The sequence below is a fragment of the Xenopus laevis genome, chromosome 1L, assembly GCF_017654675.1.
Source record: "Xenopus laevis strain J_2021 chromosome 1L, Xenopus_laevis_v10.1, whole genome shotgun sequence".
Taxonomy (NCBI): domain Eukaryota; kingdom Metazoa; phylum Chordata; class Amphibia; order Anura; family Pipidae; genus Xenopus; species Xenopus laevis.
In genome coordinates, this window is record NC_054371.1 from 146,939,386 (window position 1) to 146,965,971 (window position 26,586).

At 36.6% G+C, this 26,586-nt stretch overlaps 1 protein-coding gene and 1 long non-coding RNA gene across 3 annotated transcripts in view; one reads left to right on the forward strand and one right to left on the reverse strand.

The window, feature by feature from the left end:
* Positions 1-9,837, reverse strand: part of ptch1.L (patched 1 L homeolog) — a 78,248-nt gene extending 68,411 nt beyond the window's left edge. The window contains exon 1 of one of the 2 annotated variants that reach the window (XM_018259136.2): positions 9,632-9,837. In XM_018259136.2, coding sequence (XP_018114625.1) covers positions 9,632-9,634 — 3 coding nt within the window. In that variant the 5' untranslated portion in view covers positions 9,635-9,837. Of the gene's footprint in view, positions 1-2,089; positions 2,227-9,631 lie in introns of those variants that run through there. The other variant, XM_041564528.1, reaches the window with a different exon arrangement.
* Positions 2,340-26,586, forward strand: LOC108714703. The gene is made up of 4 exons (XR_001935406.2): positions 2,340-2,461; positions 16,963-17,019; positions 18,035-18,208; positions 26,302-26,586. It is a non-coding gene; the product is annotated as an uncharacterized LOC108714703 (long non-coding RNA).

Below are 26,586 nucleotides of genomic sequence, written 5' to 3' on the forward strand. Positions count from 1 at the left end.
GATGTGTCCCTGATATTTTAAGTTATATAGTAAACCTAGGTTAATGTAAGTAAGTTTACCATTTCTCGAATCTTGTAACCCATTGTAACCAATTAGACGAGTAAATGCTGCTTGCTGACTGTTTGCTAAGGGTTCCTAGCAAGTAGCAAACTTTAGACAATCTGTGGCTCTTTCACTTTGGTTGGTGAACACTTCAAACAGAGATGCAGGGCAGTTGCTGGCATGGTCCTAGTTTACATAAAAAGCCACATAAAGTCTGTTTTATCCCACACCCTGCCAAATACAGTCTTATAAAGGTAAAGCCTGTGGCCTGGTAGAGACCCAGGCCTGGCAATGTGACGTGATAGTTACAGTGGAAGTTCAGAGGTCAGAAGATAGCAGGTAGTGCTAAAATTACACTGTGTACATTTAAGTTGTCCAGCATAATAACTGACCTTCTACAAAATGCTGCAAGATAAATAACAATCATATACTGTATATAAAGAGTCTAAATTTGAGTTGAGCAATTAAAATGTAAGTATTTAGGAGCAATGATCTATTCTGCAACTTTCTACCCATCCTGCCCAATCACACAGTTAGAATATGCATGGCTAGTCAGTCCCTGTGAAACCTCAAATCTACTCTAAAGGTCCCCATAGACGCGACGATTCTTCTTGCCGAACGACCGATTTTAGGGAAGTCCGACCAATCCTTCGAAATTATCGTGCGGTTAGTGGTATTCGAACGATCGTACATCTTACGATTTTTCGGCCAACATCTGTCGGGAAATTGATCGGCCAGGTCAAAAAATCTTTGTCGGCCCCAGTGCAATCTCTCTATGTTTGCAGGGCCAAGCAGGCAGCTCCCCTTTGTTTTCCTGCCAAATTGGTCTTTTTAGTTGATGGTAAATTCGTACGATCGTTCTGAGAAGATATTGGTCTCACGATCAGGATCTGATCTTTTAAAAATCTCAACATCTATGGCCAGCTTTACTGAATGTAATGGTTAACACTGTAGACAACTGGAACCAATCTCTAGCTGCAACAACCACTGGTAACTGTGGATCACTGCACTAACCAGTGTCCAGGGCAATGGGGAACAGTTGCAGGGGGCCTCAAAAACACTTTTTAATTAATTATGAATTATGTGTGGCTACTAAATAATTTCATTTTTGTCTGTGTGATGATTTCTTTTATAGCAGATATATTTCTGAAGGGACATTTGTATATATTTAGGGTTGAATTAGAAAATGTCATATTTTACACATAAAATGAACTGACAACACTGGTTGCAAATATGTTGTGGTTTATCGTGTGTGCAACATATTTACAACCAGCATTGTCAGTTTATTTTTTATAAAATGTGTAAAATATGAAATTATGGTATTTTAGCACTACAAATATACAAATATCCCTTCAGAAATACATCTGCCATAAACCAAATCATCTCACAGACAAAAAATGAAGTGAATCGGGTTGCACAGATTGTGGACTACTTTAAGCCCAACATATTTTAGTGTTTGTGATGGGTATGCTGATTTTTAAACTGCTGCAACTTCGATCTCTTGTGCTAAATTCCAGCACTGAGAGGGTTAAGGCTCACTCTGTGTGTGTCCATTTAGAAAAAAATACGCCGCAGAAAGGGGATGGGGCGGGGACTGATGGGAGGAGGAGGTGGAGTAACAAAACAAACCGCAGCTGAGGGATGGGATTCCGCCAAAGTCACGTGACGGACGGGCCTCTGAAGATGGCGCGCTCGCGAAGAATTTGTCCCCGCCCTCCAACAAACCAGCCCCTGATGTCCCCATCGGAGTAAACTGATGCTCGCGCTTGAATGGTGGAATGTACCTACCTAAGGTCGACGGGGAGGGGTGGCGGAGATTACTCTTTGAAAACAAATGCAGCGCTGTATTCACTTGAAGAGCTATCGTGGGTTTTACATAACTAACTATATGGAGCGTATGCTATCAACAACACTTTCGCAATCTCACTGCAGTAAAACCTCCTATAGCTATAGTAACGCTTAGTATGTCCCGAAACTTGATAATCCTAAGGGATTCTGGGAGTTGTAGTTTAATAACATATGGATGATAGAAAGTTTAGTACTTTACCAGACTCCTGCACAATACTCTGTTGTGTTTCTACCTTCACACACAATTAAGGCACTCGCTCACATGATTGGACTGCTGGGTAGAGAAATACCATAGTACATTCCTCACAAGGTCTCTTCTCCGTCCCCCTTTACGTTACCCAATACTGTGTGGGGCTGACAGCGAGTGGCCAATAGCGAGATGAAAGGAGCAGCAGCTTGTAAGGCTCTTATGCTACACATCCTCCACCAGGTTCCTCCCTGACTGCCGGCGAGAAGAGAAGCCCATTGAGATTATTGTGATCTGAAATCCGTCTCCAGAAGCTCTACTAAACCCTGGGCCACATCCTCCTGCTACAAGAGTGGAGCACAGTCTGCATAAATCAAACTAAAGGTGGTCATAGACGTTAAGATTTTTAAAATATCTTTTCCCTATTGTACGACCAAGCCTCTCCTGAAATGATTGTTTAAATGTACACCTTGTCCATCAACTAAAACAACCATTTCAAGCAATAAAGTCAGCTGCCTGCTTGACCCTGCAAACAATTGAACAATGGATACATTTTCACAAAATTTCTGACAAAAAAACTTGCACAATTGTCCGGTGCCCCACTAAACTCATGATAATTTGATGGATTGTCGCACTAAAATTAGTCGTTAGGGGTAGACACACCTTAAAGTATCTGTAACACCAAATGAAGGTGTTTTACAGTAATGAAAATATCATGTACTGTTTCCCTGCCCTGGTAAAACTGACCTGTTTGCTTCTGAAACACTACTATAGTTCATATAAACAAGCTGCTGTGTGGCAATGGTGGAAATTAAAAAAAGAGTCTATATGGCACAGGTTATATAGTGGATAACAGATAACATCATTATGTTCCACAGAGCTTATCTGCTATCTGCTGTGTAACCCAAGCTTTTTCTCCTTTGAATGACTGCCCCCCCATTGCTATACAGCAGCTTATTTATATAAACATCAGTAGTGTTTCTTAAGCAAACACAGTGGTTTTACCAGTGCATGGCAACACTGCATTATATTTGTATTACTTTAGAACACTTTCATTTATTTTTATTTTTTTTTACTGCTCCTTCAATGTCTGTAGCCACCTTTAATCAAGTTTATTGGTGCATTCATGGAAACAATCCAGTGGGTAGAATAGGGCAAACTGCATTTGTGCAAAACCAAAATGCCAAAATTCACAAGATGGTAATATGTACCATATTACCATCTTGTGAATTTTGGCATTTTGGTTTTTCCTTCACAGCACCACACCTAAGTTAACTTTTAGTATGTTATAGAGTGACTAATTTTAAGCAACTTTTCAATTGATCTTTTATCATTTATTTTTTTTTACAGTTTTTTAATTATTTGCCTTTTTTTTCTGACTCCTTTCTGCTTTCAAATGACCCCATCTGAAAAACAAATGCTCTGTAAGGCTACAAATGTATTGTTGTTGCTACTTAATCTTTCTATTAAGGTCATCCCTTACTCACATTTCAGCTTCTTATTCAAATCAGTGCATGGCTTTTAGGGTAATTTGGACCCTATTAACCAGATTTCTGAACTTGTAAACTGGAGAGCTGCTAAATACATCATACTAAAAGTTAAGTCAAAGGTAAGTAATCCCTTTGAATGGCATTAGTACTAAAAGTAGAACTAATGATGTGCAAACGCCAAGAATGAATTCTGTGACGACTGTCCTTCCATTTTTTTTTAAGGGAAAAACTATTTTGATACATTGCAGGCCAACATCTCTATAGGAGCACAATAGACATAGGAGAGAGGTGTGTGCTCTGAGTACCTCAACTTGCTGGCACCAAAACTCCATGTTATTTAGTCAACAAGTTTCAGGGTTTCCTGGCAGCCAATGCATCAGCAGATGTTGAAGGGAAGATTAGCTACAGCTTCACTTTCTTCTGTTCTACTTCTTTGACCATATGTTGAGGAACAAATAGACGGCACTTCTGGAGAAGATTTATTACTGCTGTATGTCCTTAGGACATACAGCAGTAATAAATCTTCTCCAGAAGTGCCGTCTATTTGTTCCTCAACTTATTGTATCTTAGCAGTCAGATACTGCTTGACAGAGCACCTGGAAAAGTACCTGTGGGGAGCAGTAGCGGTCCTTTTCTTGTTTCCTATCTTCTACTTCTTTGACCACTTGTATGCTATCCATCTTCATCCTCGGGCCAATCAGTTGAATACCAAAGAGTACTTGCCAGTGTAGGGCCAGCTAAAAGGGGTGGTTCATATTTGAAATAACTTTTAGTATGTTCAAAATGGCCAGTTTTCAATTGGTCTTAATATTTTATAGTTTTTTTTTTTAAATTATTTGCCTTCATCTTCTGACTCTTTCCAGCTTTCAAATCACTGACCCCACATAAAAACAAATGCCCTGTAAGGCTATCAATTTATTGTTACTGCAAGTTATTATTCATCTTTCTATTCAGATACTCCCCTAATTATATTCCAGTCTCTGATTCAAATCAATGCATGGTTGCTAGGGTAATGGGGACCCGAGCCATTAGATTGCTGAAATTACAAACTGGAGAGCTGCTGAATAAAATGCTAAATAACTAAAAAAAAAAAAATCAGAAATAATGATCATCTGACAGAGTTAGTTGCTCACAAGCCACTGTTTAGTGATCATTACCCTGGCAGACAGAACATTCATACACTAATCTGGTCTTTTGGCAATTAGCTAAATAACTGAATCCTTGGTGGGGCTCTGGAATTCTATTTGACTTGAACACATACTATGGGCAGTTACTGTCTGAACAAATTACCTAACATGACAAATTGCTTTTATTCAAAGCTGTCCTTTTGGTACAGCGTCAGTAAAATAACAGAGTACCATGGCACATTAAAGGAGACATTTTGTGTAAAAAAATAAGAATGTACCAGTTTGTTATACTCATTTAGATATAGAAGAATTGTGATTTAAAAAGTAATGTTTCGGGCTGATTTATTGAATATTTCTGCAAAAACCCTAATAATCCCTCCCTTCTCATCCACTTCCTGCTCCCTGAATTCCCAGGCTGTGCAGGGGAGCCAGCGGCACTCAGCTCACTGTACTGTAAGACAGGAACAAATCAGCAGCTAGCAGGACCTGATAGGAAACTGAAGTCTATCTATGCTTGTGTCACTGCAGGGCTGTGATTGGCTGTCCCCCCTCCTGCTGTGCTTCTGCCAGGGACCGTTAGGACACGCTCACCTCTCATTTGAACCACAGACAGGGACCAGAAAACATCTATTGGGAGCTCCAATAAAGGGGCTATTTTTAAAGATAATATTAATTTTTAGCACCATGTAAAAGCAACATCATATATTACTCATAATTGCCTACAAAATTAAGCCTTTACAGGCTGCACAGTGTAATTCAATTATTGCAAACAAACAAGCCCAGATCTCTTGTTTTATAGCAATAGATAACAGAACAACTGGTGCCTAAATTAAACGTATCCAAATACAGATAACTGGATCTAAATGGTATTCTGTTCTGTTAAAACTTTCAAATATCTTGTAAAGGCAAGTGTCATTGAATCAGAAGCAAACTTGCAAGATATGAAATGAGACTGATTGAAAGCACAACCACCTCTACTTTTCATTAGAATAAGCCTGTGTGTGCTGCATCAGAAAGGAGCACTGTGCCAACTGAATACCCAGCATATGGTGCACTTTCAAAAGCTCTCAAAGCTAGCTTGCATGTATTCTTTTAAATTTCATGTGTTGGACCCCAAGTAAACATAACTTAGATTTCAGATTCTGCAATTAATGCCCTACCTAACTTGGTGAGGATATTCAAGGAACCCAACTGGCAATCAAGTTGGCGTCTTGCAAAAAAAGGGAAATACTTGTGGTGCCAGCACATTACATATGTTCTTTCCAGAATCTGGTCTAAAGGCTCAAGCTAAACAACCACTATCTTTTCTCTTCCTGTGGTCTGCCTTTTTCCATACACAAGAGATGAATTACCACTGGGATCTATTTGGCTTTGTTTCTATAATGTTAAAAAAGGAAGAGATGTCATGTAAGTCTGCCACATCGTGGGTGGTCAGAGTCATGCATGCCCTCAGTTTGCCTCAACCGTGATCCATGTGAGTGCTACAATGTTCTTCCTAATCAATCTGCTTATGTTTACATCTGCAAGCATTGTTGGCTAATACGCATGCCCTGTACTTGCACCAGAACGCTACATATTGGCAAATTATTGGCATCTATGAATGAATAAAAGGTCTAACTTGTATTTAAACGGGATACTAAATATTGGATAGAAAAGTGGAAAGACAGGTGATTACAGTCACCACTATGTATGTAAAAGACTGTACACTGTGTACCTCTTTAACAGTTGTATGCCAATGGGTTATAGTTAATCTAATCATCAGTAAGATTTAGCGGGTTAATCATTAAAGGTCGAGTTGTGTTTTTCGCAAAAAATCTGAGTTTTTCGAGGGTTGAATCTGAAAATACTCCAGCTAAAACCTTTCGAGGTCACGTAAAAGTCAATAGCAGAGGTCCCTGTAACCATTTGAAGATGTTTTTGCCTTCATGATTTTCAGGGGTTTTTTGTCGTTTGTGCTTGAAGGATTTTTAGCCTATCAATTTGAAGTATTTGAGTCCCCCCCCCCATAGGATTCAATCGAGTTTTTTTACATTTGGGTTGTGAGTTTATTCGAGGTAGAAAAAACCTCACAAACTCAACCTCTAATAAATAACCCCCTTAGTGTCACAAATATATTTTTATATATTTAAAAAATGAGAGGATTTCCTTAAATTCTGCTGTATTCCATAAGGGTTCCTGTAAATATTTGTGGATGTGATTTAATATTTCATACAAAAGAAACTTTAATTTTTAACTTTCTGTTCCTATAGAGCAATGGCATTGGGAGTTTTTATTAAGCCCAATCACCCTTAATAAAAGTATTACAAGTATTTCCCTTTTTTGCAAGACGCCAACTTGATTGCCAGTTGGGTTCCTTGAATATGCTCACCAAGTTAGGTAGGGCATTAAGGGCAGAATCTGAAATCTGAAAAATAATATATGCAAGCTAGCTTTGAGAGCTTTTGAAAGTGCACCATATGCTGGGTATTCTCTTGGCACAGTGCTCCTTTCTGATGCAGCACACACACTTTTATAAGCCTTTTGATATTTGCAGCTTAAATCAGTTGGAACCCAGTTATGTAGCATCTATGGCATTGACATTCAGGTACCTGCCAGTGCTATACACTTTTCAGTCTGCAGCATACAAGCAGTTAAAGGATCAGTAATGTACTTAAAATGAAAATAATTTTAATTTGAGCTTGTACAAATGTCTTATGCTTGTATAAGGTGAAATTGTAATGTATTTATGGCATTGTACTTGCTTATCTGCTTTCTCATGAAAGACTATTGCCTGGCAGACACCCACCCATTCATTCATTCTCAAATCCTTTGCTTTCAAAAGAACTATAGAAAATACGTATTTATGACTTGAGCCTGTACTCTATAAAGCAAAAGCAACTGCATTTCTAAACATTGCGATTTCTACATAATATGTACTTCATATTGATGTTACGGGCCTTTAAAAAGTATAGAAGATTATTGGGCAACTCTGTATGGCATTTAAGCTGTTACCTTGGAATGCAGTCATTTTTTATTTATTTTGCAATACAGGGTACCATAATAGATTAAATTATTTTAACCTAATTCAAAAGTTTGTCTGTATCCCTTGTTTTTTTAATTGAGTGTAAATCCCATTTATTATAAAGGAATGTAAAGTACTGCAAAACTTGGCACTATATAAATAAGTGATGATAATGATTACAGGTATAATGTCTGTCTTAATGTCTGCAGATTGCCGCTTATAGATATAACATATTGTTTGGCTCATGTCTGTCAGTAACTGTATAAGCGCTCTTCTTTCCCACTAGTCACACAGACCATTGTGTTTATGAGCTTGGCACACCATGAACACCTTACCTTTATTAACATAGTAGAAGCATTTGTGCTGCTAATCTCAGTCCATTCAAAAGTAAAAGGCTTTGCTCAGATAATTACCGTCATTCAAACTTGCCTTTCATTTTATAAACTGAACTATCTTTGTTGGGACATTTTAAGTGATTGAACCTTTTCTTGTTTTGTTTTCATAATATTTCTTGAAACCACATTCTATAACCGTGAATGTGAAAGTATCCACACTACAGTTCCATTTAGACTCACTGCAGCTCATTTGATGTTGCTAATTTGGAACTTAACCTACAAGTCATTCATGTGAACCAAAGCTAAATATCCAGAGTTCAAGCAAAACATCAACATCATAATTAAATTAGAGCTACACGGGCATGCTAGAAATACCTAAGAAGCAGTTCATCAGCACCCCCACACACTGGCAGATGCTGGTGGTACAACAGTTTCTGTTAAAATATCATGCACAAGTCTTATGTAAAACTTGCATTAATTACATGTTGATTAACAGCTACCTGAGAAGATCTGTAAATTCAAGCATACAGAGTAGATGATGGGCTGCAACAGAAGGCCATTCAATTGGTCTATATGCTTTGATCAGGGAAATCTGAGCCACACGATCCCTTTGAGTTTGACCCACTGCTGGACTAAAACATTTATTAGAGATAGGAGCATGGGAAGTGAAAAGTAAAACAATTCACTCTACTAATCTGGTTTACACACCACGCCTACATGGTTCAATAGGACTTTCTGCACTATGGCATAGGAATGAGGTTATAAAAGGTAGTGTGCGTGCAGAGGGGATAATGTACAATAAAGATATAGGACATAACCAATTCCTAGCAGCTACTTTCCAATCGCACATCCCCTCAGCAGCTTTGACGATCATTTAATTGCAGATTCTGTAGCATACAGTGCTGGTTACATATATTCAAGACGTGCCTTCCTTGAAAGAGATGCTAACTATATGGTAATCCACAGTGGAATGTGTAATTGAGGATCTTGCTAAAACCTCTTTTAAAACTTTTGCATAAATACCAACATCACACACAGTTGCTTACAGTTTTCAATATTAAAAGAAGCATCAAATAATGTACAGCACAAAGCATATCTACAAAATGTACACATATGCCATATACATCTACAGATTAATATGGCAAAGACAAATCAATATTTGAAAATGATTTAATATGGACACAGTTATACTGAAATTATTGCTATATTACTGTAAAGCTCCCTCCCCATTTTTTTTAAAATCTGCCTAGCATTTAAATAAAAGCAGATTTATTGTTACCCAAAGGGAAGATGTTTGCATCTCTCTGCTCATCGTGGAGAGGTTTTTACTGTGCTCTTTCAAGGATCTCTTTATTTCATAGCTTAATCCTCAAACCCAGATCCTGTGTGACACAGGCTGTATCCATACAAACTCACATCACTTTATAACTTTCCTGCCAACCATTCCCTGCCCTCCCTCTGCTCCCAGATCTAAGTCCAGCAGCAGTAGCAGGATCAAAACACAGCCACTGCAATTTGCCAAGTCCTCACTCCAGAGAATTATTCCATTATCCCAGTCATCACTCTCTCATATCTCAACGCTGCAGCATTAAATTACTTACCATCGGGCCCCTCTCTTGAATCTGCCAAACCCCTATGATTTTTGCAGGGAGATATTATTTTTCCCAGTTCCCTTTTGGGGGGGGCGAAGGGTGACCTGGTGCTATGCCGCCCTTTGAAATCACATCAGTTTCTTGCCATCAGGAACTGAGAGTGTAATAATCCTTCTGGTTAGAGGCATTCTGCAGAGTGCTGGAAGGTCTCACAATTACATGACTGTTTCTATTAAGCAGTTCCATCGTCTTCCATGTGGGTGGTCTGGCTCTCAATAGGCAGGACCTGTCAGGATCACGTGATTCTCCCTAAAAAAGCACATTTTTTACATATACAATAAACTCTACAAGAGAAGCAAAGTAAACTCCTCTAACATGTTATGTGCACTAGTCCAGCCTTGTAGGGTAAACATTAGCAGATTAGCAGTTTGTAGCCTCTGATGTACAACAAGCCCCCACCTAATTTTTTGGAAATCTGTATTTAAAGACAATTCAAATAGTACAATTCATAGAGTAGGCAATGCAAATATGTCAGACTGATTCGCTGCATAGTGCGGAATTCTACATTTTCAGGACAAAGTTTTTATCGTGTGGATTTTTATGTAATGTGTGTGTGTATGTGTATATATATATATATTTGTATATCAAGCCGTACCCATGTGCACCCAATAAAAAGGGATTGAGCTGCATTTTTTTGATTTAATTATATTATATATGGGGAGGTGGCGCTCTCCTTGATGCTTGCTCTCCCAACCCCCGCTTAATGGTGTCTTTGGAAGAGATCATGCTAGACAAAGAGAAAAGCAGGTATGATCTTTCTCCCCCCAAAGATAATACTTTTTTCACTTAGGATAGGACTGACGCACGGACACTGCCTTGACGGGGCGCGTCAGCTTATGCATGCTTTGTACAAACTTTGTAACTAAAAGTGTCTCTTTTTTGTGTTAGTTACAGTTCAGTTGTGCAAAAATAGGTTTCCCAGGGGGCTATATGTTGGAGTGCTGGGGTAAATTTCTATTAATTTGTATATCAAGCCGTACCCATGTGCACCCAATAAAAAGGGATTGAGCTGCATTTTTTTGATTTAATTATATTATATATGGGGAGGTGGCGCTCTCCTTGATGCTTGCTCTCCCAACCCCCGCTTAATGGTGTCTTTGGAAGAGATCATGCTAGACAAAGAGAAAAGCAGGTATGATCTTTCTCCCCCCAAAGATAATACTTTTTTCACTTAGGATAGGACTGACGCACGGACACTGCCTTGACGGGGCGCGTCAGCTTATGCATGCTTTGTACAAACTTTGTAACTAAAAGTGTCTCTTTTTTGTGTTAGTTACAGTTCAGTTGTGCAAAAATAGGTTTCCCAGGGGGCTATATGTTGGAGTGCTGGGGTAAATTTCTATTAATTTGTATATCAAGCCGTACCCATGTGCACCCAATAAAAATGGATTGAGCTGCATTTTTTTGATTTAATTATATTATATATGGGGAGGTGGCGCTCTCCTTGATGCTTGCTCTCCCAACCCCCGCTTAATGGTGTCTTTGGAAGAGATCATGCTAGACAAAGAGAAAAGCAGGTATGATCTTTCTCCCCCCAAAGATAATACTTTTTTCACTTAGGATAGGACTGACGCACGGACACTGCCTTGACGGGGCGCGTCAGCTTATGCATGCTTTGTACAAACTTTGTAACTAAAAGTGTCTCTTTTTTGTGTTAGTTACAGTTCAGTTGTGCAAAAATAGGTTTCCCAGGGGGCTATATGTTGGAGTGCTGGGGTAAATTTCTATTAATTTGTATATCAAGCCGTACCCATGTGCACCCAATAAAAAGGGATTGAGCTGCATTTTTTTGATTTAATTATATTATATATGGGGAGGTGGCGCTCTCCTTGATGCTTGCTCTCCCAACCCCCGCTTAATGGTGTCTTTGGAAGAGATCATGCTAGACAAAGAGAAAAGCAGGTATGATCTTTCTCCCCCCAAAGATAATACTTTTTTCACTTAGGATAGGACTGACGCACGGACACTGCCTTGACGGGGCGCGTCAGCTTATGCATGCTTTGTACAAACTTTGTAACTAAAAGTGTCTCTTTTTTGTGTTAGTTACAGTTCAGTTGTGCAAAAATAGGTTTCCCAGGGGGCTATATGTTGGAGTGCTGGGGTAAATTTCTATTAATTTGTATATCAAGCCGTACCCATGTGCACCCAATAAAAAGGGATTGAGCTGCATTTTTTTGATTTAATTATATTATATATGGGGAGGTGGCGCTCTCCTTGATGCTTGCTCTCCCAACCCCCGCTTAATGGTGTCTTTGGAAGAGATCATGCTAGACAAAGAGAAAAGCAGGTATGATCTTTCTCCCCCCAAAGATAATACTTTTTTCACTTAGGATAGGACTGACGCACGGACACTGCCTTGACGGGGCGCGTCAGCTTATGCATGCTTTGTACAAACTTTGTAACTAAAAGTGTCTCTTTTTTGTGTTAGTTACAGTTCAGTTGTGCAAAAATAGGTTTCCCAGGGGGCTATATGTTGGAGTGCTGGGGTAAATTTCTATTAATTTGTATATCAAGCCGTACCCATGTGCACCCAATAAAAAGGGATTGAGCTGCATTTTTTTGATTTAATTATATTATATATATATATATATATATATATATATATATATATATATATATATATATATATATATATATATATATATATATATATATATATATATAGATAGATATTTTTTTCTTCTTTTTAATAGATAATATATACAGTACACATATAAATATATATCTCTTTTTATTTAGCAGAGTGTACATTAACAACAGGGGTTAAACCTTTCATTCATTTACAGTTTATGCTCATGAAAATTCTAGCTCAAATGATAAATACCAGGGAACAAAAGAAATTTGGTTAGAAAATTTGAGAAGCATTTTAAAATTTTGATCAATCTTTTTGATGCCTGGCACATTTGATGGAACATATATGAGGTGTTCCATCAAAAATGTAGACAAATACAAGCGTCCTCTGCACTCAACCCATTATCAATATATTTAAGACAGACATTTTGTGCATACTGCTACTAAAAATGTCTATGTCTTAAATATATTGATAATGGGTAGAGTGCAGAGGACTCTTGTATTTGTCTATATGTATTTTGTGGTCACAGCCTCATTGCACCCCCGCCTAATGGTTTTAAAAATTAGTGGTGAGCACAACTTTCCCTTGTTTGTTCCATCAAATGTGCCAGGCATCAAAAAGAAGTTATAAACATTTAAAACACCACAGTGACTTTTAGAGGCCCATTTATCAAAGGTCGAATTTCGAATACATGTGAATTTTTTTAAATTCGAATCGTGTTCATTTTGTATTTGATTCACATGAATTGAGTTTCCCTCCCGAAAAAAACCTTGAATGTCAGGAAGGCTATTAACATCTTCAAATGGCTAAATGGACCTCTTCCATTGACTTTTACATGAACTCTTCAGATTCTAGGTGGCGAATATTTGAATTAGGACTGTTTCTATGGTCAAGGTAGGATAAATCTCACATTCTAATTTACATTTGAATAGGGGGATTAAAATCTGAATGTGTGAATTTTGAATTTGAAATAACTATTTGACCCTTGATAAATATGCCCCTTAATGTTTATATATGATATCTGCATATTTAAATTATAGCCCTAAACTGGGGAAGGACAGATGACAACAGTACATTGTTATCCAAAGAGCACAGATATCTGTTAATGGGAGACAGTAGGTTTATAAAACAGATTAATGAGTAAAGAGAGTATGAAAATATTGCACTAAGACCTCTTGTGAATGAATTGTTTACTTAGTGCTTTGGAGGAAATGCCAGTCACGCTTTATTATCTTACTTCAATTCATTGCTGTTTACTGCCAGCGGAGCATTGGGAAATTGGTAAAATGCCTGAAAATAAAGAACTAAAACTGCTGGAATGTAATTTTACAGTAATGATTTATGGCGCTACTGTGTGTGGGAGAAGAGCCTCAGGAGCCACTAAGGTGAAAAGGTTGGTATCCTAAGAAGTCAATCATTCTCTGGATAAGGATCTTCCTCTTTTGTGTGGTATCTGCTACAATGCATAATTCAACATAAAACACACTAGGCCTCCTGATTTCCATCCTTTATTCTTACCTGTCATTTTCTGTCCATGTTAATATTACCAACAATTATTTGCTATGTTGTTAACCCATTGATGATTTATCTGATGCCCAAAACTAGCAGCATCACTTCATGGTTAGAGTGAGATTCTGTGTTTTACTTTTTGGTTGTGTATAGTTAGAATACTCACGTGCTAGTACTAAGTAATATAAAGTTCATCCAAGAAAAGCAATATATATATATATTAGTTATTGGTTATAAGTTATCCTTGATATTCAATTTACAATCATTAGGCAAATATGACATAATGCAAGTTTTTCCACCAGCATCCTAATCCCATTCACACCAGTTACCACACACAGGACAGCATCAGCATTTTCTTCACTAGTGTAGATAATGTATCAAATGACCCTAAATTATCCTAGCAACCATGCATTGATATGAATAAGAGACTGGACTATGAATAGAATGGACCTGAATAAAAAGATGGGTAATAAAAAGTAGCAATAACAATAAATTTGTTGCCGTTAAGAGAATTCGTTTTTTAGATGGGGTCAGTGACCCCCCATTTGAAAGCTGGAAAGAGTCAGAAGAAGAAGAAGAAGAAGGCAAATATTTCAAAAACTATAAAAAAATAAATAATGAAGGTCATTTGAAAAGTTGCTTTGAATTAGCCACTATAACATACTAAAAGTATAGTAAATGGCTATCTTTTCTGAATGAAATCCGAGGACATGGACAGAATTAGAGCTGCTACAAAGATTAGGCCATGTCCCTGCTCTTTTTAAGCCAAACCCAGTTGTCAGGTATGTTTTTCAGGTATGTGGCTAAGCATCCTGGAAGACATGGATGTAACCTCAGGAGATATAGGGCCCCCCACGAGACTTTCCTTTATATACAATTTCAATAAATACTGGTAAAACAGGTCAACCTCTAGACATTTTGGGGGCCTGAAAAATGGCTCAGTAATATCTAGTAATACCTCTGCTGGAAGAAAGAGAGTTTCTATTAATGTTCTGACACCTGAATAGTTGATTTACCGTGCCATCAAAGATTCCCTGTACATTCCACATTTCAGTTGTACATGGCCATGTATGTTGTCCATATATTTCTTGCTTAAGTAGGTCTTTTAAATACAAGTATATTTCTTAACAAACGTGTCTAAGTTGTATTTATTCATTCATTTTCATATTATGTATCTTTAACGGCTCCTGTTGTGAATGACAGCCATATGTCCTTTCTATGGAGTGTGCGCGACAAAAATATGAAATAGGTGATTGTAATAAGCGCTGACAGTCTCTGTGATGCATGCCAAATGAAAATGACTCATACGTCAAACTTTGATTACATAAATAAAATAATGGCAAATCCATGTATCATGTCATGCTGTTTTGCTCCATGAGGAGGGAAAGGCGGCAATAACATCATTAAATAAATAAGTATAGTAATAATTTTTCCAAAGCAAATATTTTAGGATAAATGTAATTTTTCATGTGAATTAAAATAAACTTTTGAATAAAATACACTTAAATTTAAGGTTTATGTGTAATGTTAAAAGTCAACGTGCAAATCTCATCTGTAAACAAATGTAAATTTTTCTTGACCTTATATTACTCATGACCATCAAAAGAAACTGCTGGACCAACTTGGAAAGAGAGGTCAGTGAAAGAATCCTTAGATTAGGGCTCTTAATTTAGTCAGAGGCAAAATTATGTAATTTAGGAAATTGATATTATTTAGGAACTCCATATGATTAAGGTTGGGCATTGTTACAGAAATTGTGTTTCTGTAGTATGGATGTGTGTTGATTCTGATACTGTATTTATTTATATGGTACAATATTAAAGAACAGAAAGAAACCTGAAAAAAATAGACTCGCCCCTGCTGTTCCAATATAAAGATATAGTGGGGCTTATTTATAAATATTGAAATTAACAAATAGCAACCGATCAAAGATTGGCTTTTTTCAGCCAGCTGCTGGTTAAACAATTTATGTAAGCATTTAATTGGTTGTCTTGGGTTACTGCCCAGAGCTGCACATGAAATTGGTGGAAGTTTCACATATAGTGAATATATACATATATAGTTGATAGTATTTTAGCATTTGTGTATTAACATCTTATGACCATACCAAACAGTGGGGAAAGTCTGGGAGGTACACTGCTTTTGATGTTCCCCGGCATAACAAAGTATACGAAGGTTTCACTATTTCTATGTGCAGCCATATTAATTCTCGTTTCTAACCTACTTTAACAGAAAAAAATTATACCATTTTGTATTTTAAAACATACCTAGCACTATTTTTACATTCCAAAACTAACCTCAACAGCCTCCTTGTGTCTTGTCTGTGTCAGTGACAGAGTCTCGCATATCTCATGGATATGAGAGACTTTCAAAATGTAATTGATTAAAAAGTTTGTACTGTTCCTAAAATAATCAAGTCACTCTTTAGGATCTCCCTTCTCTGCAATCAGTCAGATTTTGATTGACAGTTATCCCTATGCCTGCTCTCCCTTTGCCTACACAATGCACACGACTCAGTCTCAGGCACAATACTTGCATGTAGAAAGAGACAGGGGGTGGAGGGGTGTAGAAACATTAAGGGCCATGGAAGATTTTTCATGCCACCCATGCTAAATCTCTTCCAGCATGTATATCAAAATGCCTTTTTTCAATTGGTGTCAGTGTGATCTCCAATGGTTTAACAGTTGAATTGTGCAATTGCCTTCTCATACATGTTTCACCAGTGCAGATTCACACTGATACCAAAAGGTTTTAGACATTTTGTCACTGGGTGCTGGATGAGATTTAGCATGGGTGACAAAACACTCCGTCTGCCATCATCCTAACTCCGATTTTTTTTAATTGTATGAGAGGAAGCTTGTATTATATTAATTATTATTAACAATTGTTAGTGTAAAAATATCTTGCAGTGTTTGGTGAAATTGTATCACTATCATACTATTGCCTACATTTTAACTTTTAGAGCAATTTTATAGTTATAAGAACCCCAATTAATGACTCTAAGTTTTCCCATGTGTGAACTATGGGCTTCCCACCAGTAGGTGTCATCACTGATGTTTATGTATTCGCTAGTTTTATAGTTTACATATGGTCTCCTTGAAAACATACAATAGGTTTTGTGCTGTTGCACTGTGTATATTATTTCTACTTTGAATATCAATCAATATTCTATTAACAGTTCTTATTGTTTATACAACAGGGATCATTCACTGCCATCCTAATCGCTGACGGCAGGTAAAGGTATACTGGAGAACAGGTAAAGATATACTATAGATTATAGACTCTTCAAACTGGCAATGGGAGCATTATTTGCACCTGCTGTAATCTATGGTTGTGTGCAATATTTCTGCTAAACTTTGTAGGTAGTATCTGTAAGTATGTTTTAATGTGAAACTCTTGCTATGACCTAGCTGTGGCAAACTTGCAGGATGCCGCAGCCACCTATAGGACACTGCCAAATCTATATTTAAAGAGGAACTCCACAAAACATAACTTGAGCTTTTTGAAAAGTAAACATAATTTCAAGCAACTTTGCAATATACATCGTAAAAAATATGCAGACTTTTCATGATTTTTAATGGTTTCTGACAGTTCCCTAAGCCTAGCCCCCTGCTCTCCTGCTGATCTCTCTGACTACTTTGCTGAGCTGGCTGACTACTGTTACTTTGTATCAACAGCCATCTTTCCTCAGCCTGCATCCTCCAAACCCCACAATTCCCTGCACATATGATTTCAATTTGGAAAGGAACATCACAGTGCAATTAGGGTTGCCACCTTTTCTGGAAAAAAAATACCGGCCTTCCTATATATTTAACTTTTTCCCTATTAAAAATATTGGGATCAGCCATCATTTTTATCGACCAGGCCGGTAAAATACCGGTCAGGTGGCAACCCTAAGTGTAATGCATTTTGGGTTATGTAGTTCCTGCATGATGTCTGTAAGCTGTGAAGTTGTTACAATTTGTAACATCGGTGTTTAGTCCCTCCTTCTCTGCCAGTATTGCAAATGATGCAGAAAGAGAAGAACTGTTAAACAGCTGGATTTCAGAATAGAAAATGGCATTTATTCATACTTTTTGAAGAAGCAGATAACTGTAATGGATATATTACAGATTTTTGTGTTATGTGCCTCTTTATTAAATTTTGGTTTGGAAGTTCCCCTTTAATGACATCTTAAGGCATAATGTATATAAAGCCTACTAAGGGAAATTTTCAAGAGCGAATGCAAAAAACTTCTGTTACCTTATTTATTTTGTTTTTACTTTACACAGCTCTAGATTTGTCAAAGCCCAATAAAATCAGTTGGACCAATGTTACACTAACAGCTTGATAAAAGGCCGGTTTTGCCATGTAAACCCAATAAAGGCATTTTAACCTTTAATTATCTGGTGATATATGAAGATTTTTGTTCCAAATGAATACAAGTGGATAATGGACCACTGATGGTACGTGCACCAACATTTACTAAAATTGGATGATTGGAGCTGACTTAACTGTATTTTCAATGTTACACTAACACACAAGTATAAAAGGAGCAAAAAGTATTGCATGTTCTTTTACTCGTCTACACTAGCCCTACTAGGCAATTTACTGCTTGAATCTACTTTGAAGAAGTGGAAGGGGTAGCTCGCTCTCATGCAATGGAGCCCTTTGCCTAACATCTGCCTTAAAAGCATATTGCTGCAGGAAAACATTTTTTTTCCACAGTTAATAGTGCTGCTCCAGCAGAATTCTGCACTGAAAATCTGTTTTTAAAAGTGCAAACAGACTTTTTTATATTTTGGAATTGGCAAGGAGTTAGACATGATGTCTATTTCCCAGGCACCCCAACCATGTGTCTTGGAGTAATATCACCCTCTTCCCCCCCCCGCAGTAGCCTATCAAAGAACAATGGGCAGCTAACCAAATAGCACCTACCTGACACCTCTGTTGAAGGATCAGTTTGTGTTGCTAACTAGTGGTAGACATAAGGATAGCACCAAGCAGAAAAATCCCTAGGGAGCACGACTTGGGTTATATTGAAATACAATGAGAGGGGAAGAAACAATAGATGTCTCAAAGCTTTTCCATCCTGAAGTGCTGGCTCCTTCTCAAAGCTCAGAATCAGGCACAATGATCTGATATCACTGCTTCCACACTAATATTACAACCAAAAAAAATAAATTTGTTGGTTCAAGAATAACATTTTAAATGGTTAAGTGAATTATTTACAATTTACACAGTATAATTTAGAAATTAAAAGTAAACAATAAACATCATGACAAAATCACTTTAAGCAACCAGTACTTTGTGTATTGTGCCTTAAGGCCTTCACGATTACTCCACTTGAATTACACGCAGTTTAAGAAAGAGTTAACTGTATGTCCATATCCTGCTCGTGTGATGCACCTTCATTTACAGACACAAGTTTGGGCACAATTTACTAATCCGGTGTGTCTTCAGTATCTGCTGCAACCTTTGGCATTCAACTACGGTGGTTGCAAATATGCAAGAATTCTGGGAAGCAATGTGGATAACTAAACATGGGGATCTGCATTGATTTTGAGCACCGTGCACTCCTTTAGTAAATTAAACCTAAAACTAGAAAGCTTTTGCTTGCTACCCAAATGTTTTACAGATCGTATAAAATTTATACTAGGTAAGAAAATCAGAAATAACACCATTTGGTTCACTGTTTTCAGATTTCCTTGAATGATTTTAACATTTTAGTTGTATGGAAAAAAGGACTCATTTGATACCTCAGTCTTTTTGATGCAAATGAAAGACTTCAGTACTTAAGGGGAAATATCAACATGAGCTGGGTAAAATGTAACTTCCACTTATCTTTTATAATAAACATTTCATTAAGCTGACTTGTCAATGAGCTAACAAATGTGACTACATATGGAGAGGGGAATGGGAAAATGACGAGACACATTTTGTTTCAATTAAAAATGATTTGTATTATTTTAGTGTAGACCAGGCAGGCAATGAAAGGCTGATGTCAGGGGTATTGATTACCAGTACTACCCTGGTTCAATCTCTCTCCCAGACATATAAGCCTTTAATTTAAACCAGCAGTAAATTCTTGATTAAAAAATTGACAAAAATATGCACATTTATATTGTATTACTAGTATAAAGGCCCTTGTTTTACTGATATCTGCTTAAGAATAGCATATGAGCAGTCGTTTTTATCCACAGCGAAACAAGAGACAAAAAACATGCAATATTTTCTGTTGGTGATATGTTTAGCTGAAGCTGTTAAAGAGTGTATTTTGTGAAACGTGAAACAGCAGTGAAAACAACACTTCTGGAACATTTCCTGTTGCTAGTCATATATATTTTGCACTATATCACAGTCCTTTTATTTAGCAATGAATGTACAACTACATTTTGAGAAACTCAGCTCATCTGAATTGGGCAACAAAGAAATATACTGTTTGTTGATTGTGATGCATATTTAGAGAACAAAAGAGTTGTGGATATTGAGCCAAGTATAGACTAGCACTAGGAACTGGCCTTTCCTGATTATATATAGCAGATATAAAGGAGAACCCTACAAATGGCTAAATACAGAATGCCATCTTATATATCCAGAACTAACTGCACCAGCCCAAAGGATCACATTTCTTTAAAGGGGGGTTCACCTTTAAGTAAATTTTAAGTATGTTATAGAATGGCCAATTTTAATAAACTTTTCAATTGGTCTTCATTATTTCTTTTTTATAGGTTTTTAATTATTTGCTTTCTTCTTCTGACTCTTTCCAGCTTTCAAATGGGGGTCACTGACCACATATAAAAAACAAATGCTCTGTAAGGCTACAAATGTATTGGTATTGCTACTTTTTATTACTCCTCTTTCTATTCAGGTCCTCCACCATTCATATTCCAGTCACTTATTCAAATCAATGCATGGTTGCTTGTGTCATTTGGACCCTAGCAACCAGATTGCTAAAATTGGAGTGCTGCTGAATAAAAAGCTAAATAACTCAAAAACCAAAAATAAGAAATGAAAACGAACTGCAAATTGTCTGACTATTACTCTCTATTATACTAAAATTTCTCTCAAAGGTGAACAACCCTTTTAACTGTAATGATCCAAGCCAACAAAGTTGTACATAGGATCTCACCATTTTGAATTATGTTAGAAGTGTCAGAGACACGCACATACTCAGTGTTGTTTGGGCAGCTATTGAGAAGCCAAGCTTAGAGGGATGTTGCAATCATTAAGCAGAACATGGGTTCAATTGCAATCAAAGCTGATGCTACATAATGTGATAAAAATTGTACTGGTTTCTGAGCTGCCATGTAATATGAATTAATTACTAAGCAGTCTTGTATTATGACTCTTATGTATGTATAACTTTATGCATATAGCGCTACTAGGCTACATATTTTACAATACAGAAAATTACACACCAAATACCAAGTATATTATGTTGGTTCAAGCAGCACAGATTACATGCAGTGAATCAGCAGAAAAGAAGATTTAGAAGCTACTCGGGGCATCCTTGGGGGCACAAATCTTTACAACTAAAGGATTGTGGTTGCCTTGGGCTAGTACAGAACCCCAAAACATAATGTACAGCATTTTTTAGTTAAATCTATAGATTGCCATGAATACTCAATTCCTCTTACCTGCCATAGCCTGCATGTAGTGCCAGGATATATATAAATATAATATTATATGACATGAAGTAAGCAGTGTTTATGGTCTAATGGCATTGAGGGGACTCTACTATTTGTAATAGATGCACAGGTCAGGTGAACTTAATTCTCTCTTAGTTCACCCAAATCACATATTCTTTGAGAAAAGAGAGCATCTTACAATGAGGCAGAATATTACTGCTATCAACCTTGAGAAAGGCCCTTTGAGAGCCTGAAACATTTCATAGTAAAAAATAAATGTTGCAGTAATATTTTCCTCACTGCAAGCTCCTTTCTACTTTTTGGATGCATTAGCAGGATCACCTTAAATATATTTTGGAAATATGATGTATGGAGATACCATAACACATCCCATCGTATAAGCATTCCAGAAACGATGTACCAAGGCATTTTTGAACTAATTCAGCTTATAAATAATTACAGAAATGAAATGAAAAAGGAACAAAAATAGAAACTACTTAAAGGACAAGTAAACAATAAAATAATTATTGTGTTTTATATGCATTTAAACATAGCGTACCCTCCACTTGTAAAACCTGTGTGATTGCTTCTGAAAGACTACTATATTTAATATAAATATGCAGTTTTATAGCCATGGGGTTAGCCATTCAAGTTTACACAACAGATAATAGATACATACTGTTGAATACCATGGTTTTTGCTCCTACACAGGAATGGAAGGGAAGGGTCCAGAGCTATCTACACAGCTATAAAATGAAATCCATCTCTGATATACAAACCGTGATTTATTGCCAACAACTTTACAAAAAAAAAATCACTTTGACCACTTTCCTGGTGAAAAGTAACATTTCTGCCTTGTAATGTCACAGATAAAGAAAGAGAAAAAGATAAAGTGAATTAAAATTGAAAAAAAGACCAAAAAGCAACATAGCTGTCACATACATAGCTTTTACAAAATGTATATATCTCAGACAAGCCATATAAAAAATATATTACCCATAGTATCTGATATCTTACTTGGTTATTTAATAATGGAAGTTTCTTAGTTTTTACAGAGAGACATTGACTGTGTTGAAACAGTTTGCGTATATTTGACAGAATCAAAATAAAGTTTCTATACTGACCAAATGTCCATAAATCTTTGTTGTGTCTCGTTTTTGTAGCCATTAATACTTACATTCTCATGACTCACCCACACCTTAGTGTGGTGTTAATTTCCAATATTTGGAAACATTTTATGTAGCCCAGTGAAGACTGGTTGAAGGCATTTCCTGTAAGATATATAATATCCTGGGTAATATATAAAAGGGATTCTGTCATGATTTTTATGATGTCGTTTTTGTTTCTAAATTACACAGTTTAAATTACATATAAAATTTTATTCCTAAACCAACAAATGTTTTTTTTTAGTTGTAATATTGGTGTGTAGGCAGCCATCTCAAGTCATTGTGTCTGATCCCGTGATTTCATAAAAAAACAGCACTTCACAATAGACCTGCTTTCAGATAAACTATTGTTAGAACTGGATGATTTATGGCGAGACTTGGATTTGAGTGCTATTGTCATATATTCACCTAGCAATGCAGGTGTCTGGGAGCTGTTATCTGGTTTCCTTCCCATTGTTCTGTTTATAGGCTTGCTGGGGGGGGGAGAGGGGTTGATATCATTCCAACCTGTAGAGCAGCAGTAAAGTGTGTCTGAAGTTTATCAGAGCACAAGTCACATGACTGAAGGCACCTGGGAAATTAATGTTTAGCCCCATGTGAGATTTTGAAATAAAATAGAAATAAAAATATTAAATATTTGCTTTTTTATATGAAAAAAGAATTTCAGGGCAGAATTCTGCTGGAGCAGCACTAACTTTTGCGTTTTGAAAAAAAACATGTTTTCCCGTGATAGAATCCCTTTAATTTTCCAAACATTTACATGTAGGACAATGTCAGGGGTGGCCATGAACTGACACAGGACTGAGTTCATTTCCCATTGTTGAGATAGTTCAAGATCTTTTGGAACAATGATTCCTAGGTGTTCTTTTTTCCAGTTTATATGCAATATTTTCATACAGTCACCTATTACCACTATAAAAAATAGGATGAATCCAGTGCACTGCCAATAGCCGTTTAAATGAAGAATGCTTCTATCCCCTTAGGAGTAGATGTACCGCACATCCAAAGTCAATATTTAACCAGAAGAGAGGAGAGCACTCAAATGTAGATTTATTGCTGTGAATTAGTGTTTATTGTCGACTGACAACTCCTGATTCCTGATATACAGAATGACGAGTGCAATCTTTTGACCGCATAGTTCTCTCCGAATTACATAAAATGGGGGAAACAAATAAATGTCTTACGAGTAATAATTTAAGTTATAAAGAACGCACCGCGCTTAACAAGGTAAAGATGATCTTATCATTCGTAAAGTGGACAAAGAGGGCAACATTGTAATGCTTAATAAACAGCAATACAACAATGAGGCACTTAGACAACTAACTGGCCATTACAAGAGAATTGATTGTGACCCCACATTGAATATTAAGAAACAAATTGACACGATGCATGGCTAAATATGGTGATTGATGTTCAGAAAAAGAGAATTTCCAAGAATTCCAGCACTGTTCTTGCTTCCCAGGGTCCATAAGACACTTGTTAACCCCCCAGGATGACCTATTGTCTCTGGTATGGGATCAGTGCTGGAACCCTTGTCAATATTTGTCGACTCCTTTCTGCAAATTGAAGTGTCAAAAATAAGTGTATGCTTAAAAGACACTACAGATCTACTGTGCAGAGTGAATGATATTGGCACAGAGATAATTTTATGTGGGATTGATATACAGAGCCTATATACTTCTATTCCTAATAATGAAGGAATGAATTGTATTGAGTAAGTGCTCCTTGACACCAGTTTGCCTAACCAAAAATAATTATTTTTATTGGATTGTTTAGAGATGGTATTGACCAAAAATTATTTTACCTTTGAAAATGTATTTTATCGGCAGACCCAGGGTACGTCAATGGGGGCCACTGTAGTGCCATCCTATGCCAACTTATTTATACACAATCTTGAGAAACATTTTTTTCTGGAGAAAGAACCCTACTGCAAATATATTTTTGCCTATTTTAGATTTATGGATATACTACGATTCTGGAAAGGTCCTTAAATCTGCTTGAGGATATGATTAATGAAGCCAACAATAGCCACAAAACCATTAAATTTACACATGAATATTTAAAATCTAAAATTTTTTAGATGTTAAAAAATTTTTTAGTGGATGGCATAATGCACACTGACCTATGCAGAAAAAAATGTGGACAAAAACAACTTGCTTCATATGTATAGCTTCCACTGTCCTAAAGTAAAAAGAGCTATTCCAAAAGGACAGTTTGTACAAGATAAACAGATTACCTCTCATCCAGATAATTATAACGACACTAAATTATCCTTAACTGAACGTTTTATGGAGAGAGGATATAAAAAAGAGTTAATCAAGAAAGCTATGGATGATGTAGTTATTCCCAGAAATGATTTACTACGCCATAAAGATAAAGGATCTATCAATCAAAGACTCACTTTTGTCTCAACCCATAATTCCAATAGCCTCAAAATAGAGAGTGTTATTAAAAAATTCTGGCCATTATTACAAGCCGATAGGCAGTTTGGCCATTTATTCAACCCCTTACCTCTCTTTTGTTATAAACGGTGCTGTACACTTAGGGGCAGATTTATCAAGGGTCAAATTTAGAGTAAAAAATACTTAGAAATTCGAATTAAAATACTTCGACTTGAATATCGAAATCGAAAGATTTTTCACAGAATCTGGCCATCGAACAATTAGAGCGATTTTAGCGTACGATCGAACGATTTTACTTCAGTGTGTAAAGACTTAGAGAAATGCATTAGAAGGTCCCCATAGGCCAACATAGCACTTCGGCAGGTTTAATTTGGCGAACTATTGAAGACGAAGATCTTTTAAAGAGACAGTACTTCGATTATCGAATATTCAAACTATTTTACTTCGAATCAAATTGAAGTAAATTTGAAGTTGTAGTATCCTATTCGATGGTCGAAGTATCCAAAAAATTACTTAGAATTTCGAATTTTTTTACTTCGAAAATTCCCTCAAATTCACTTCGACCCTTGATAAATCTGCACCTTAAAGATTTATTATGTCCGTCAGATACTAGGCCTAAGGAGCAACTATTCCTTGGTAACAAAAAAAGTGTAACTTACCCATGTTTGGGGTGCAATTGTTGCTCCTCTATAATGAAGGGTTCTAAAATCAATCATCCAACCAAAGATTTTGAAGTTTATCTTAATGTATATGCTACATGCAAATCCGCTTATGTTGTATATTTATTGAAGTGCCCGTGCGGCCTAGGATATGTGGGTCAGACTTCCAGGGAAGTGAAAATTAGGATTCAAGAACATAAAAGTAATATTAGAATCTTCAAAAAAGACACACAGACAGATACACCCGTTTCAAGACATTTTATTGAATCCAAACACAACTCGATGCAATTACGATGGTGTGTCCTTGATGAGGTTGCCCCTGACAGGTGTGGTGGTAACAGACTCAAAAGACATTTACAAATAGAGGGTAAATGGATTAAGAAATTAAATACACTAAATCCTGATGGCCTAAATGATGCTTGGAGCCTGAAACCGTATCTATAACACTAACCATTTATTTAATTCTAATTTGCAGATATTGAAGTAGTACTTTTGAATATATTGAAGTCACAATATGCAAATATTTAAAGCTACCATTCAGCTTAAAATTGATAAGGTTTACAGCCTGACCTTCAGTGTTTGTTTTTAGTATATTTAAAATGAATTCTATATGTTTGAGATAAATTGTGGTAGGCTATTTTTCCACAGTACCACTATACCCTGAACAGTTTGTTTTTAATAATAATAATTGTTTTTAATAGGTATGGACTTGAATTGCACATAAAGGCCCTGTTTGCACATTTGGTGTCCACTCACACAGGTTGTTTGATCCTAAAATGGACATTGTGATTATACTTTACCACTAACACCTGTGGCCTTTAAGCCTGGATAATTTACATATCAACACGGATTGGACATTGGACTACTAAGGGGTGGTATGGTGTGTTTTAAATTGTTATCTTGTATCTGTTTTTGTAACACTTGAGAAGGGGCACTGAAGACCCAAAACATGTTGTGTTTGTCAGTCAACAATAAACACTAATTCA